General features: G+C 44.0%; 1 protein-coding gene across 2 annotated transcripts in view; it reads right to left on the bottom strand.

Moving 5' to 3' along the window:
- LOC8027904 (chloride channel protein 2) overlaps nt 1-15668 on the bottom strand; it is a 98549-nt gene extending 82881 nt beyond the window's left edge. Inside the window, exon 1 of one of the 2 annotated variants that reach the window (XM_029993959.4) lies at nt 15279-15668. In XM_029993959.4, the coding sequence (XP_029849819.1) occupies nt 15279-15353 (75 nt within the window). In that variant the 5' untranslated portion in view covers nt 15354-15668. The remainder of the gene's footprint in view (nt 1-15278) is intronic. The other variant, XM_042293975.1, reaches the window with a different exon arrangement.
- Between the last annotated feature and the right edge of the window lie 824 nt (nt 15669-16492).

Raw genomic sequence — 16492 nt, 5'->3', positions numbered from 1 at the left:
CGAAGCACGTGGAGCGGAAGCGCGCGCTGCAGAGTGCAAGGACCCTGGAGCACGGTGTAAGGTAATACTCTTCAGGTGAGGACAGCGCGCTCCTCGCGCAGCGCAGATAAAGTTCGCTTTTCACTCTCTCTCTTTCTCTCTCTCACTATGGTTTCAAGCGGCGCCGGCAGATGACTCGTCGACCCGTGGGCACGGCAAAGACGGCTCGTGCCGCCTCATGCTCCACACGCGCAGAGCTCCAGCGAGGTTGTCGCTCGTGCAGAAAGACCACGGTGAACCGGGGTGTCACGGCAACGAGATCATTTTTTTCGCTCTCACACAGTTTCGCCGTTTGGCCGCCGGCGACACTGTCAGCCGCGGGCACGGTGGCCGCGGAATGATACAGCCTTTCGGATGCCCGTCGAACGAACACTATCTGATTCCTCGCGCCGCGCGTTCAGCCCCGCCGTGTCCTCACCTAAAGAGTGTATCTTACACCGTGTCCTGGAGTCCATTTCCCCTCCCCTGCCTCTTCTGATCTGAATGAGCTAGCGTGCAGTCGTGCACCGCTACAGCACGATGCACTTTAACCTGCAGGTTAGCAGTCGTGCTGCATTGACTAAAGTTGTTATCTACGGCGAAGACACCAGACACCCACAGTCTCGCTGTCTAAATACACAAACTACACGATCACTTTTTTACATTCGTGGCACAGAGGTTCCGTTTCGGCCTCCTGGAGCTCGATATAGAGCGTTCGAACGCTTCTCCAAGGAGTCCGGAAGGGTGTAAAGTAGGGCCAGTTGCTAGTTATTCATCCTGATATAAAAACGCACAGAAAACAATGACAGAGTAAGAAAACACGTCCAATGAGTCCCCAGGGCATCGCTCATATCCTCAGTTCTTTTGCGACGTAAACCCCCCAAATATTTCCAACTTGCACTCCTACCGGGGGAATCCCAAACCCTGAAAAAACACCGATGCAAAAGACACGCTCCCAAGAAATCAAAAACGATGCGAAGCATGCGACATACTGAACTTGCACTTCGCGATATTACTGGGGGAGGAAAGGTTAAGGTTGCCGGCCGACGTACATTCATTTACATATTAGACTGACCGGTTAACAGACGGGAGCCTTGAGCTCCACGAGTCTTCCCCTCGAAGTCCTGCTGACCTCAAACTATAACCGATGACAATATAAAAAAAAAAATGTACTGTATGGACGAAAATAATCTATGGAAAAAGCAAACTTCTTGTTCTCCTTCTCCAGGGATTACTTTCGTCAATCTTGTGAAGCTGGCTTGCACCTTTGCATTTAATTGCATTATAATCATAACTGTATGGAACAATTTTATACTAAATTTGAAGAAAAAAATGATTAGGAATGCTTACGCCATATAAAGTCCGAATTATCTTTTTAACTGTTTAGCCAGTGTTACTTCCCTCCACCAGGTGGCGCCAACTCGTCCACAATTCTAGCTCATGCGCACATTGGTCAAACTTTTGTCGCACTTAGAGTTAAAATTTGTTAAAAACCTAGAACCTCGGCAGGTTCGCGACATCGCAAACTGTTATTTTCTTATAAAATACCTGGAACCTGGGTGGAGAAACATGAAGCAACCAAAGTACAGCATGTCCCCTCACCCACACACCTCAAAAATGCAATTTTATTTATTTATTTATTTTTTTTTTTTTTTGGGGGGGGGGGGGGGGGGGATGATTTACGCGTTGCCGAATGCATATTCTTTGCAAAAAAAAAAAAAAAAGTAGCGCTAGCGGTTTGAACCAGATGTCAAAGTTTCAAAACGAAACGCTATTTTATTAAAAAGTTGTAAGTGATTTTCAAAAATGAGGGCCCATTCTTGGTAACTGATGGCATTCAGCTCCTCCATGCTTTCAAGCGCTCCTCCGTCTGCCGCCACTTTCCCACTGAAAATTTCAGAAAATCACTTAAAACTTTTTTTTTTAGAAGATAATGGCTAGTTCTGAAACTTTGACGTTCAACGTTCAACTCACGATAAGGAAAGAGGGACATTTAAGACAAATAACCAACACGCTCAACCATCTAGACGTTCAACAATACGTAATTTTGCAAAAAAAAAAAAAAAAAACGGTTTTTTTTTTTTGGAAAGGGGAGAGGGGGCATAATTAGAAGAAACGGAAAAAGCACGTTAGTGTCCTTTCTGCGTTTCTTTTGCTTTGGTTGCCTCATCCTTCTTCCCCCAGTCTCAAGTGTTTAAAACTCTCTCCGCACGAAGAAATATGACACATTAAAATGTGGCCAATTAGTTGTTCTTTCAAAAGAAACAGAGGTATAATGTTTTTTTGTTTTTTTTTTAAGTACAATGTACGTGCGGAAGGCCTATAAACGCCGAAACTTCAACAGCTATGTCAAATTAAAGGACAAGGAAAAAAATTCGGAATATGCAAAATGTGCTCCATACCCACGGCTATTGTGTACCCTAACTGACGTCGTCTATTTTTGGTCCGTCGGAGAGTTAGCCTCCGTAACACGTGTGCTTTTTAACGAAGGAATGCTTATATTTGCGCAACACAGATAGTACACCTCACGTCCCCAGCAGAATGCTTTCTTCGTGGTTTACCTCTGTTTTGCCATAACCTCGACTGCAATTCCTTCATATTTAGCGGCGCCTCAGGAAAGAAATGAAAATGATAGGGACGATTACCGACAACCATCTGATAATAACATCATTTAAAGTGTCCCCAGAGTTCTTGACGTCTAAAACAAATATGCCACAATACTGTTGAATTGGGGAAATAATGCCATCTTTGTTACGAAGGCTGCTGCAAGCAGTTAGCCTTGCTAGGCAGGTGCAACCACCGTTCCCAGGACGTTAGAGCTTAAACAACAGTTCTTCAGCTATCCACAAGATTGTAGAACATAACTCTCCGCGCTAAATTTAATTTCTTGGTGGCACTTGGAACCGATCGATTACCGGTGATCGATGGCCCATAAGCGCGGACAGAAAAGGGATAAAAAAATCAATAAAAAGAAAACACCAGCTTGCGTTCTTACCGCATTATCCCTAACTACAAGCTCGTTGTCAAGCAAAGACGAGCCACAACACAGCGTCCTCGAGAACTAGCAAATTCGTGCGAAGCGCCTTTACTTCGGGCGATCTTAGAAGGCGAAACGGAGCATAATTTCAGCTCGTCCGCAAAGATGATTATCGAAAGGACGAACACGGCGCAAACGGTGTTTCTCTCCGCGTGTTCGTCCTCGCCCCCCGTTCGAAAGCGCGATAGAGCGACCTGGCAGACGTGGACACGATGATTCTCTCTTCGTGCGACGGCACGAGCTTCGCGACCCCATCCACCCGTCCGCCGCCGCATAAAGACCCGCTTGCTCACTGCAAACAAATGACTGTCGGAACAAAATGATGGAAGAACCTCCTGACGCTTTCGATGGGCATTCGTGACGGCGCCATCGAACAAGGAAGGGAGATTTTTGAGGAGAGAGGGAAGAGGTTTGCCAAGACCCTTAGTGTGCAAACGACGTCAACCACGGAAAACGGCATTTATCTACTTGTTTTTTTGTTGTTTTTTTTTTCGGCGACTGCTCGTGCAAGCGCTTTCACTGCTAAAAAAAAAAGGGGAAAAAAAAAAAAAAACGAACGACACACGTCGTCGGCTGCAAAACCAATACGCACCGCGACACACGTAAAAAAAAAAAAATAATAATAAAATAAAATATAAAAAAACCTACATTGGAAGCGTGCGTCGTGGTCGGATTGCGTTTAATTCTTCCAACCAAGAAGCGCGAAGTAGATAGCATATATCTAATCTAAAATGCACCTACATATATCTTGTCTATTAAAAGGGGGGAAATTAGTAATGCTCCGCGAAGGGCCGGACTCTTTTTTCACTACGGTTCTTGAGGTGAAAACGAGCATAACAAAGTAGACCTCCAATTCTTTTAATGTTGAACGCGAACGATTTCTACTGGAGTTTGACACCGTTTTCCGGCGAACAAAGTAGTGGTGAAAACAAAACTATAGTCATGGAGCAAACCGTACTGTCGACAGTAAAAACCCAATATAATTATCGGTAATAAGAAAGATCCATAGCAATACCGATACTTCTATAAATAAATAAATAAAGTCTAGGTTGTCAGTCTGCGAATCTCGTCGAACTTGTAGGAAATAACCAGAAGCGATTGAAACTTTCGGAACCGTCCGCATAATTATCTGAAGACAACTAAAAGGCTATGGAACAGCTATATTAATACTGATTGTCTTTGGTCGTGACGGAAGACGTGAGGTGTACATACCGCTTGCAGAGGGCTGCCGAACGTTTACCTTCAAGTTGTCTTGGTCGCTAGAACAAAGAGGCTAGATTTACCAGCTTCTGTCGTGATGATTAGAAGACCAGGTCGTTCTCATCTCGAAAATATCGCATAATCGCCTTCACTATATGCTCTGTTACAGCTTAAGGAAAGCATATTTGAAAAATTAAAACAACGTAAAGGACGAGCAACCAGATGAAGAAAGACACAGACACTTGTAGTGCTATAACTTATACTTCGACTCCTTTGTCCTCAAAACTGGCTTGGACTGCAACCACCTTCATGTCACCGTTGTCTCCATCACCGACCATTATACCTTCAAGTCTGCAGTTTGTCAACATCTGTATACCGGTCGCTCTTTTGCATGTACATTGTTCCAGTTTCGGCTCACCTAGCTCCTCTCTGTAACGCCCAACGACCCTGCAAACAAATAACCATATAAATAAAAAAAGTATAGTGAAAGAGACAAAGCACTATGTTCCGTGTTATAAGCGTGGTGTGATCAAAGTGGGTCTCCCAAATTGTGAACCTCGGATGTACCCTCGAGTTCTTGATTTTACACCCCCCCCCCCCCCCCTCCCCCCAAACAACACCCACCTCCCCCGAATTTTCTACTCAAAGTGCAGAACCCCCCCCCCCCCCCTTTATACTGTATAGACCTTTTTCACAAGGGCGCCGCCATCTTGAAAAATCGTCACTTCCAGTATGGGCGAAAACATTGTTTTGCCGTCGCCACGCCAATAGAATGCATTTAGAAGATAAGTGTAACCGTCACCCATTCTCGTTTTGTCTCCCCTCTATTTTTTTTTTAATACTTGCAGGTTGAAACGTTATATTTTTTCGTCGCCCATACCGGATGTGCCTTCTTGGCGGTCGGGGGCGAGAGTAAGCGGAAAAGGTCTATAGACCCCTGGAACAGCGACCCCTTTCCTAGCATATCTCAGTGTGCTCTTGGCAGAAAAGACGACTGGGCCTTGTGTAGCACCGAAGTTGACCAGAAGCGAGAACGTCAGACGCAGCAAGGTGTAAAAGGGAGCAGCAAGGAACGCGGCTGGACAACGAGAGCGCCGCGGACCCATCATCGACACGAGAAGCGCAGTTGCCATTCCACAAAGGCCAACCGGCAGTTCAAGCGCCAGTTCACGGACGATCCGGTACGGTGTGTCATCTGTGCGACAGACTGTGGTTTCGGGCGGACGGGAGCAAAGGCGCGAACACGCCTTTGGAAAATAGCAGACTGAAAACTTTCTTACACACACACACACATACAATATATGTATATATAGTAGATATATATATGTACAGGGCACTCCACGTAACTTTAGTAAATATTTGAAAATATTTTGGTGCATACCAGGAAGACGAAACAAATTAACAAGGTTGTTCAGTATTTGGAGCAAGCCAGGCTATTTCTTTTTTCTATTTCTTTTCCCAATTAACTAAGTAATTAGGATTAATTCATTAACTTTTGAAATATGCAATTTAGAGCAAACGTTTCAATGACAAAGTTGTAGACCGTCCGCAGAAACATCGAATTCAGTGTTTTTTGTCATAAAAACTTTACACAGTTGCAACCGAGCAGGACGGAGAGAGACAAGACCGGTTTTTAAGCCTCTTGCGACGTCTTAGGACCAGCTCCGCAACAGCGCATTCAGTCCTAAGACGTCGCAAGAGGCTTGAAAACCGGTCTGGTCTCTATCGGACGTACTCGGTTGGAAGTGTGTGAACGAGCCCTTACGCGGTTCGTTTTTCCCAGGCTTCAAAAAAAGTGCCCAAATCACTAAAAAAAAAAAAAAACACACAGACACACACACACACAAAAAAAAAATCGTGAATTTGTTAACATTGTTTAGTCAACAGTGCTCTGTTCAGCATGCAGGCCTAATTTATCCAAGCCACTGCTGAGAGCGCTGCAATACAATAGACTACTTCCATAAATCCCTGCATGCAACAAGGCGCGCGTTGCACTCTGGGAACTAGTAGGCCAGGGAGGAGGGTGGCATGGTTTCGGTTTCGATCGACACGTCGACAAGAGATTGTTTTCTGGTCCCGAGAGCGTCATTTGTGGTCTCTAAACTCACCTAAATGGCCAGACCTCGAAGCTTTAGCACAAGCCCGAGACGTATAGCTTGTCTTAACACATGCTTGTTGTATTTTTGTACTTGAGCCTTCCTGTTAGCGTTCCAATCGAGGTATGTGGACGTGCCAGTGCTGGGAGTCTCGAGGTTGCGAGGCTCGGGTGCTCGGGGATCTTGCTTGTGTACGAATCAACAAGCTGTAGCAACCAATAAGTATGCATACATCGAGCTCGCGCCTTTACGTTAGTGTTGTTGATCAGGCAGTTTGTTTGCTTCGTGCGTCCATAGACGAAATATTACTTTTTGCAATTACTGTTTTTCTTAATGTGCCTGACTATGCGAGGTAAAACTCGGAGGTGCCATTGAAAAGCTCAATTTTAACAGGCTTCTTATCTCTTATCTGTACTGACCCGCAGCACTGCACGAAGTGAAGTCCCCACCCGCCTGCATTCCACTAATATTCAACATCGCGTATGCGCATGAAGTTATCCTGCAATCATATCGGCAAATTCGCGCATACAGACCGTTTTAAGAATGCAAAAGTCGAGCACTTGTGTGATGAATGTCGCACCGTTCGTCGGAAGTGCGTCAGACGGGCATGAACCCCTATGCGCACCGCATTGGGGTTCATGCCCGTCCGGCGCACGGTGCGACATTCTTCAGACAAGTGCTCGAACGAATTCAAAGCGCATTTGACGGTTGCTAATGGCCATAATATTTGTTATGTGTTCGCTTTCTTCCTGCCTGAGTATGCCGAGATAATTTCAGACACACCGTTCCCGGCACAGATCTCGGGCGTCAGTAAAAGCTCGTCCAAAAAGGCTTAGCGAGGAGTAGGGAACGCTTGTTAGGGCCTCCGTCGTAGCTAGCCGACAGGGATGGGCAGTATTTCAAATACAAGTATTTGAAATACGTATTTCAAATACTTTGTGTATTTTGTGTTTGTAATTAATTACAAATTGGGTAATGTATTTGACGTGTGTATTTAAATACTAAAACGTGGGTGTTTCAAATACAATTGTAATTAAATACAATTTTGTGGGCGAAAATACATTCCTCAAATTTATTTTCACTGTCCAGAGCAGTGTACTGCACCGAATGCAGTGTCTCTCAATCAAGCACAAGCGTTTAGTGACTTTGTGATGACGGTGCTGATCCAGGGCAAGAATAGTGACGAAATCGACGTTCCCAGGCAGACTGGCTAAATAAGTGCCTGTGACAACTTGTGATGCTTTCCAGCCTGATTTCCATCCATATTTGTGCCTGGAACATTCTAAATGCGCAGGCCGTCCAGATTTTTGTAACTGGTGCGAGTTGCAACAATAAAAAATTCTCTAGCTAGTGCTGCGCGTCTTGGTCGTATCGTGATCGACAAAAAAAGCTGCTTGAAGCTTTGTACTTTTTTCACCTATTACATCCAAGCTGATTACATTTTCTTTTTTTTTTGTGATTATATTTCTATTACGTTACTAAAGCCTCGCACACTAACTCCCGAGTGTGCGATGCCAAATTAAAATGAGATACCCAGAAACTCGTCGCAGGTGCCCGAAGTCGCTGACGCAAATTTTGAGGAATGTATTTGGAAAAGTATTTGGCGGAGACCAAATACATTTGGTTGTATTTGTATCTTGTACTTAAATGCTTTTTTGGAAATGTAATTAGATTTGTAATTAAATACATTTTTGACGAAGTATTTTGTATTTGTATTTCGATACATATTTTCATGTATTTTGCCCATCCCTGCTAGCCGATCTCAACGTTTGCGAAAAGTTCATCTTCTATCAGCATAAAATTTGAGTGGGAGATATATGATGACACGAGGAAGACGTCATAGTAACTTTTGTGCAGTAGTGAGGTCGAATTTATTGCGTTTCCTTAAAAGTTTATGCGTAAACGCTGGCCTCAACTTTGATACTCTGTGAGGATACGGCTTGCTTTTCGCCCAATGAAGTAACAAGAAGCGGACGTTTGGCAAACAAAATGCGTGTAAGGCTCCAGACGAACAAATCTCAGTTGCAGTTCACTGGTACTAGACGGGATTACTGACATTGAGGTCAAAGATGCACTCGTGGGGTAAAGTGACCAAGCCACGACTTACTACGTTTGCATACGCACGCACAATATCCGGTGTTTCGGGAACCAAGGAAAGTGCCCCGGTCTTCGTTTTGTATCGCTCGAGAATGAGTGTATTGTGTGTTCGTGAAAAGTCAGATAATGGAAAACGCAAGCAGCGCGTTCGGTCGCGGCGTGATAGCGTAAGATGAAGCTGCTCAGTCAAAACCGAAACTGAGTGGCCAACTAGTTCCCAGAGTGCACTGCGTGGTATTTTGCCGCGATGGGGCGCATCGGTTTTGGAAGAAGTCCATTCAGTGGTTTCTTGATAAAAACCACTGAATTGGATGTTACTGAGGACGCTCTACAACTTTGTCATAGGAACTTTTGCTCTAAATTGAATATTTCGAGAGTAATTATGAAAAATGTAAAAACAGCCTGACTTGCCCCAAACAATGAACAAACTTATTCGTTTGGTTTCGTCTTCCTAAAATGCACTTAAATAGTTTTAAACCTTGACTCAAGCTACGTGCAAAACCCTGTATACATAGGGTGTCCCAAGTCATTAAGCTCGGTCTAGTAGCAATCTAAACTTTTCGACAAAGGTGTATTTCATAGGTCGGTTTTGTCTTGTAAAATTACAAAGCGTAGCTCCCTTTCTGTAAAACATAGGGCCAACAACCTTGCCAGGGGCAACGGCAGGCTGTGACGCAGACGACCAAGTCGAGTTGTGGGGTGAGTTTGGCGCGCGCATTGATAGATAACGTCGGGAGAAGCATCCGAAGGTGTAGCCGACAGCGATAGAAAGCACACGACACGCAGACAAAATCCGTTGGCAGCAAAAGCGCCGTCGTTACGCAAAGGCGTTTTTTTTTTTTTAATTTAGATTTTTTTGTTCGCATTTATTTTTAAACCAAAGGTGCATTACAAAAAGATTATGCTCATTTTAATAAACCACGGTGGTCGCGAGCAGTCTCCATAAAGAGGTAGCCCCTTCTATCAATAGGACCGCGAAACGCGACCCGCCACTCGACTTGGTCGTCTGCGTCGCCGCCCGCCGTTGACACTGGCAAGTATCTTGGCCCCATTTTTCACAGGAAGGAGGGAGCTACGCTTTCTAATTTTTGCAAGACAAAACCGACCTGAGAAATAGACCTTTGACGAAAAGTTTAGATTGCTACGTGCAGGCGTCGATTTTTAAGGTCCATTTTAGATCGAGCCTGGTGACTTAGGACACCCCATATATATATATATATCGAGAGAGAGAGAGAGAGAGAGAGAGTGTGTGCGTGTGTGTTTCTTCGAAACCTTTTAAATATCCCCAGAAATATGCTGTATGAGATAAAAAAGAAACTCTGAACAAACTTCCAGCCTTGGCAGACGCCAAGGGTTGCAAAAACATACTAATTAGCAAGATAGTCAACTAAAATGTACTAATTTTAATTAGTCAAAATAAACATATAGTTCCACTGAGAAACTTGCAAAATATCATCGATGTTTAGCAAGTTCTAAGATAGAAGGCAGGGGCAGCATTTTACGGCGTTTCGTAAAAACGCTCAATAAGAAGCGTCTCTAAGTTTCGGCTTCAAATTGGAGCGCATCTTTGCGTCCGCGGTCCTGCTCCCCAGTGGCCAAGACGCGCAACGCCCCACGTGCGCGCCACTTTATTCAATCCACGTGCCTCCATCCTACGAGGGAGGCGAGGCGGAGGCTTCGCGCCGCGACCACCGGGGAGCAGGACCGCGGACGCCGTAAAATGCCGACCCTGCTGCCTTGCATGTTTCTAAAGAGAGCTGATTTAGTGGTTTTCAATAATGCTCAGCAAGGTCCTCAGTGAAACCATACGTTTAGTATTTTCACTGAGTAAAAAATGAATTAGTAAATTTAAGTAATTTATCTTGCTAATTAGTATTATTTTGCTTGACGCCGTAGTTTGTTCCCGCAAAGAGTTTCTTTTCATCTCGAACGGCATATTTTTTTAGGAATATTCGAAAGCCTCCGCGGAAACACCGTGTGTGTGTGTGTGTAAACGGGACGCACATTATAAATTCGCAAGCTGGCGGCCAAGTTCCCACAACGCTGCACAATGCCCTTGAGATAAAATAGAGAACAATTGGTTCGAAATAAATAATCGATGGGACGACCTTGCTTTCATCTTCTCCCCCCAAGAAATCTTCGTGAGTTCACCTTTTGTCCACATTTCGTTAAAGCGACACGAGTGTCCATGAGCTCTCAATGTGTGACACTGCTTCGATGTCAAGATGACTTTGCATCCCTGCTGTTGTGCCAAGGTACAAGCAGAAGGCACCAGTGACCATCGTCTTAGAACAGATAACTTGTGGCAGAGCGCAGATAGAAAATGTTCCAACTGCAAAATCTCCCTAAATAAGCGCTAAACTGTTTCAGTAAACGACAGACCGAATGCTATGATGGCGCGAATAAAAATAATAGAAGGGTGTAAAACTGATTTAAGCTGACTTAAAGAGAAAGGTACAACGCATCCTGCGACGGAAGGACGACTGGCATGAGGCGGCTCGCTGCAATGATGCTTTCGGCGCTTGGAAAGTGTGTACGTCTTGGTAAAGTAACGTAAAGCTAATCTAAGGTGCAGCTACATATTTCATCATACAACGCACAAATGAGGAAATTATTAACGTTCCGTGAGAAACCGTACTTTTTCTTTTCTTTTTTGCTTGGTTTTTGATCGACTTAACTTTCCAGAAAAGCAACGTTTGCTAAAATTTACAAAAAATCCTGGGCTTGGAGGGGTTCGAACCCCGTACCCTAACGTGTCAGCCGCATGCGCTGCGAGGTCCACCACGTATGCGGTAATAGTTGTTCCCTTTTGTGACACCCAGAACTGGTTCTTCCAGTCACAAAGCCACGTGATCAAGACCTCGCAGGCATTGGTGTGCGAAAGAGCTGCCCGTTTGTGACATAAGATCAACCCGAGACGAGAAAAAAAAAAAAAGAAAAAAAAAAGCGAACACGACAGTTTTAAAACCAGAGGAGATTATGTTGTGTTGTTCGTCGCTTTCCAATCTGTGCTTTACTCATAATGACGCTTCAGATCGTCTGTTTCCTTCCATCTTTTTTTTTTTTTTTCGTTTCTGAAGGTCACGATTGACGATGGATATGAAGACATCGAAGACGGTACACTTCGGTGACTGGCGGGAAAACAAACACGAAGGATCACCACGCAACAGGGATGGACAGTATTTCAAATACAAGTATTTGAAATACGTATTTCAAATACTTTGTGTATTTTGCATTTGAATTTCATCACAAATTGGGTAATGTATTTGACGTGTGTATTTAAATACTAAAACGTGGGTATTTCAAATACAATTGTAATTAAATACAATTTTGTGGGCGAAAATACATCCCTCAAATGTATTGTCACGACTCATTTTGCTCATCCTAAGACGTGTCCAGAGCAGGAAGAAAGCGACGTTCTGCATCGAATGCAGTGTCTCTCAATCAAGCACAAGCGTTTAGTGACTTTGTGATTACGATGCTACTCCAGGTCAAGAATAGTGACGAAATTGACGTTCACAGGCAGACAGGCTAAATAAGTGCCTGTGACAACTTGTGATGCTTTCCAGCGTGATTTCCATTCATATGTTTGCCTGGAACATTCTAAATGTTTTTCGTCGTCCAGATTTTCGTAAGTGGTGCGAGTTGCAACAATAAAAAAATTCTCTGGCTAGTGCTGCGCGTCTTGGTCGTCTCGGTTCTTTGTTGGTCTATACCAAAATGTAATTGACAAAAAAAAGCTGCTGGAAGCTTTGTACTTTTTTCACCTATTACGTTTAAGCAAATTACATTTTCTTGTGATTATATTTCGATTACGTTACTAGAGCCTCGCACACTAACTCCCATATGTGCGATGCAAAATTAAAATGAGATACCTAGAAACCCATTGCAGGTGCCCTGAAGTCGCTGACGCAAATTTTGAGGAATGTATTTGGAAAAGTATTTGGAGGAGACCAAATACGTTTGGTTGTATTTGTATCTTGTACTTAAATGATTTTTTTGGAAATGTAATTAGATTTGCAATGAAATACATATTTGGCGAAGTATTTTGTATTTGTATTTCGATACATATTTGCATGTATTTTGCCCATCCCTGCCATGCAACAAGTCTTTATATAAATTTCAAAAGACGAACCTCAAACCGCGTTATTTTTATTATTTTCTTTGTGGTATTATATGTTACGTTAAGTATACTTAAGAATTTCTCATGATCCCAGGTAGCCGAATGTTCTGATTGAAAGGAGGCAAATGTTGCAGGCCACACCCAAGCGTCTAATACACTATCGGTGCCGAGGTCTGAAAAGTGCGCTGTTGAAAGCCGCCGCGCGGTCCTGCCTCACGCAAGTTGCAACAATGCATCGAGAAGAAGCGTGGACTGGAGACAAAGGTAAGTTGACGACCTTTGTAATCGGTTCACCGAATCTGATATGGCAATATATATGCAGTAGAAAAAAGTGATTGGGTGGACGCAAAGATTCAAGTAATTACCTCAAAAACACGCAAACCAAATGGAGAAACCTCCAATGAAACTCGAATAACGTTTATGTACTTTCAAGCTCGTGTTCACGCTCGTCTGGCTCGCACTGAAATAACGAGGACATTTTAATAAACTAGGATCTTCAAGAATGGACCTCTTAAGTACACCAGCATATGAGCCTTAGGTCTGCAGTAACAATACTGAATACTGATGTGTGTATGGATTACATACATACATCAGAATACAATACTGATGTATGTATGGACTACATCCATCCATCCATACATACACATATATTCTGGATTCTCCCACTTTCTAGCTTTTCCTCGCATGTATTGCTAGATACCTTCGAGGTAAAAGAAACGAAATGCCACAGCCAGCGATGAAGAGATTACCTCAATTAACCAACCCACGTAGCACCCAATGTCGTGCAAACATTCCCTGGGTGTTCTGAATGTTGAAGGAACGTTATAACACCATTCAGAACGTTCTAAAAAACGTTCGAATGCGAACATTTCCCACAAGTTAAGCTGCTCAACATTCTAGGAACGTTCGTTAGCGAACATTCGTATGCCTAATGTTCTCGGAACATTCGCCTTCGAATATTCATATGTGCAACATTATTTGAACGTTCGCTTGCGAACGTTCCTAGAATTTTCGCAGGTGAAGCCAACTTTACGGAGCTCTCACGCAACCTGTGGTTCGAAACACCATCCACTGTATGCCACTTTGTGCCAAAAATATTCAAATTAAGTGGAGTTTCTTGAAACTTAGCATAAGGGATCAGTTTTATCTTATATGAATCTACCGAGGAATGTAATATAAGGTGTAGGAGAAAAACAATGGTTTTCAAAACTTCATAATAAACTTGGCACTCACTGCGTATGTAGAGGTGCAGTTTTGAATAGACCCTATTATTCGCATGAGGGGCAGAACACTTTGGAAAGGGTTTATCCTGCAGTTGAGTGTGGGATGCCATGTGTATCTGTTCTAAGCTCGGAGTGAGTAATCGGTCATGTACGTAGCACGTTTTGAATGAAAGAAGTTGACAAGTGACAGGTAGGAGTAAACTGTCGTTAGTACGTGCTCGGGCTGGTGAGCAGGAAAAGCGGTAATCTTGTGCCTCCGCTTTCTAAAAATATATTTTGAATAAAAATATCCATCGCCCTGCGAAGCAGCTTTACCATCATCTATATATGTAGTGCGGCTGATTAGTACTGTTTCCTAATCAAACCGTAATTGTAAAACCTTTGTACATAAGCCTCAGAAAATGCTCCCTGAATGTAGGGATGTACCCACGCACGTTCCGGGGAGATTGAAAGGATGTCCCTGCATAAATTTGCAACATTTCAAGAAAGTTGCAGAAGTTCTTGGGATGTTCTGAGAACCTTGTTAGGATATTTGCATGTGATTGAATATACTGGTAATGTTCTATGTCGTTCTCAGAACGTTTTAAGAATATCCCTTTGAAAACATTCCCCGAATGTAGCGATAAGTGCCTGCGCTATATTCTGACAACGTTAATAGAATGTTCTTACGTAAATTTCCAACATTTCAAGCATGTTGTCTATGTTCTCTTGAACATTCCCGGAATGTTCTCAGAACGTTCTCGTGCTACGTGGGAACAAGCTGTGCGATTGTTGTTCACTTTTTAAAGTGAAAGACAAAAAAAAAAAAAAAAACGCACTCTAGAAGCTTTTTTTTTTTTTTTTTTTTTTTTTTAAACAAGGAAAAATATACAGCCGTTTTTACTGTATGACAGAAGAAAAGATTTCAGTTGGCTAACATAAACGAGTCACACACCGACACAAATGAATGATTAGGGCCTCCCACTGCCCGATCACAAAAGATCGATCGCTCATTAACGTGAGCGAGACGGTAAATCCCTCGCCGACAATTACGAAATAGCAGGAACACGTGCGCGCGGGCAACGCAGAAGTTTTTTTTCTTAGTATCACGCAACGACGGCGGCCGCGGCAACCTGCGTTTGCAGGCCGTCCCAAGACGTACGTACAAGTCCAATCTCGAGCGTCGACGTCGTCTCCTTCAGAAACATCCTTACATCACCGTTCTTATCTTATTTTTCGAAGCCCGATAGCGCGTCACACTAAAAAGGCTACTGCCACTTCCTCTACTCCAACCGGCGAAGCGCAAAGAACTTGAGACAACTTCGTCCTTTCCTTCCGATCTTGCCCCTTTTTATTCTTTATTTTTTTTTACGTTTTTGTCGGCGCTACTACTCGAAACATGGCTGGCTGGCACTGGCTTTGTTGTTTCCAATATTCCGACGGCTCTTTGCTTTCAAACCGCCAAAGGGAACAAAGAGCGAGAGACTTGGGACTGGTTTACTCACGAGCGTGTGTTCGAATCCGAGCATGCTGCGGCCGTTGAGCAGTTGCTCTTCGGCCAGGACGTCTCCGGCCCGCATGGTCGCTGGCTCAGGCGGCGGGGCTGGTGCCTCAAGATGAAAAGAAAGTTCAGGGGAAAAAAAGTTCACATCGGTACGAGCCCCACCACCGCGCTCAGAAGGAAGGAAGGCTTTTCGAGGGACACTTCGAGACGAATAGGGGTTGAGAACCACTTGTCAAAGATCACCGTCGACAGCGGCGCAGGCACAAACACACACACGCACACACAACAGCCACTGCCGCCACCACCTTTCCTCGCTCGCTCCCCCACTGACTGAGGAGGAGATATCCGACGCGCGCGATGCAGCGCGAGATGTTGCTGTCAGCTGGAAACCGGAAGTTGGAGGTGGAGAAAAGCGTCACATCCGGGAAAAAGCGAACGGACCAATTAGAGAGTCGCCCGTGTTCGCAAACCGTTGCGGATTTGCGCGCGCCCGTGCGCGTACTACGTGCAGGCGTCGTCTGCTACCGACAACCGGATGGTTGGTGAAGTTTTTGCGTTACTTCTTTGGACGTAAAAGGCGGGCAAATGCGTTTACACAACTATACCGATTGTTTCGTCGTCCTTTTGTATTTCTTTTTTACCGTTGCGTCAGGCTGGAACCTGAAAGTGTCGTCGTCTCGCTTTTTGTTTCTTCTTGCATTTGGGAATGGGAGCCAAGCACCGTGTTTTGTCAACAGAATATGCGACTTTAAAATGCAGTTTGTGTATAAGTGCGGCGTCTACGCGAATAAAGTAAGATGCGACTCGTAATAGATAGTTCCGTGCCAAGTGAATTAAACGTAACGACACCTCGGGTGTTTTAATATGGCCGTGTACGCGAATAAAACCGTCGCAGCGTTCACCTCGAAGCACTTTCAGATATAACACAATTAAATATGAATTAGTGCAATCATTTGGGTCTTCCAGCAATGTGATGCAAACAAAGTTTTATTTCACGATACTCTCGCGGCTCTAAGAGCATGCGTCTGTAAATAAAATACAATATTCCTCGGAATTTTTCCCCTTCATTTTTTGTAATGATTTATTACGTTTTGCAAGGTATCTTAAATAAATTGCTTGAAAATCAACGGCTAGATAATGTCACCCGTTTCAGCAAGCATGCGGCCAACCGGAGTCATTTGCATGTTCGCGCTGCAGGACTAGCTCAAGCAGAGC

This window comes from Ixodes scapularis, unplaced genomic scaffold (genome assembly GCF_016920785.2).
Source record: "Ixodes scapularis isolate PalLabHiFi unplaced genomic scaffold, ASM1692078v2 PGA_scaffold5__190_contigs__length_132052651, whole genome shotgun sequence".
Lineage (NCBI taxonomy): Eukaryota > Metazoa > Arthropoda > Arachnida > Ixodida > Ixodidae > Ixodes > Ixodes scapularis.
This window is presented reverse-complemented; position numbering and strand designations above follow the sequence as displayed.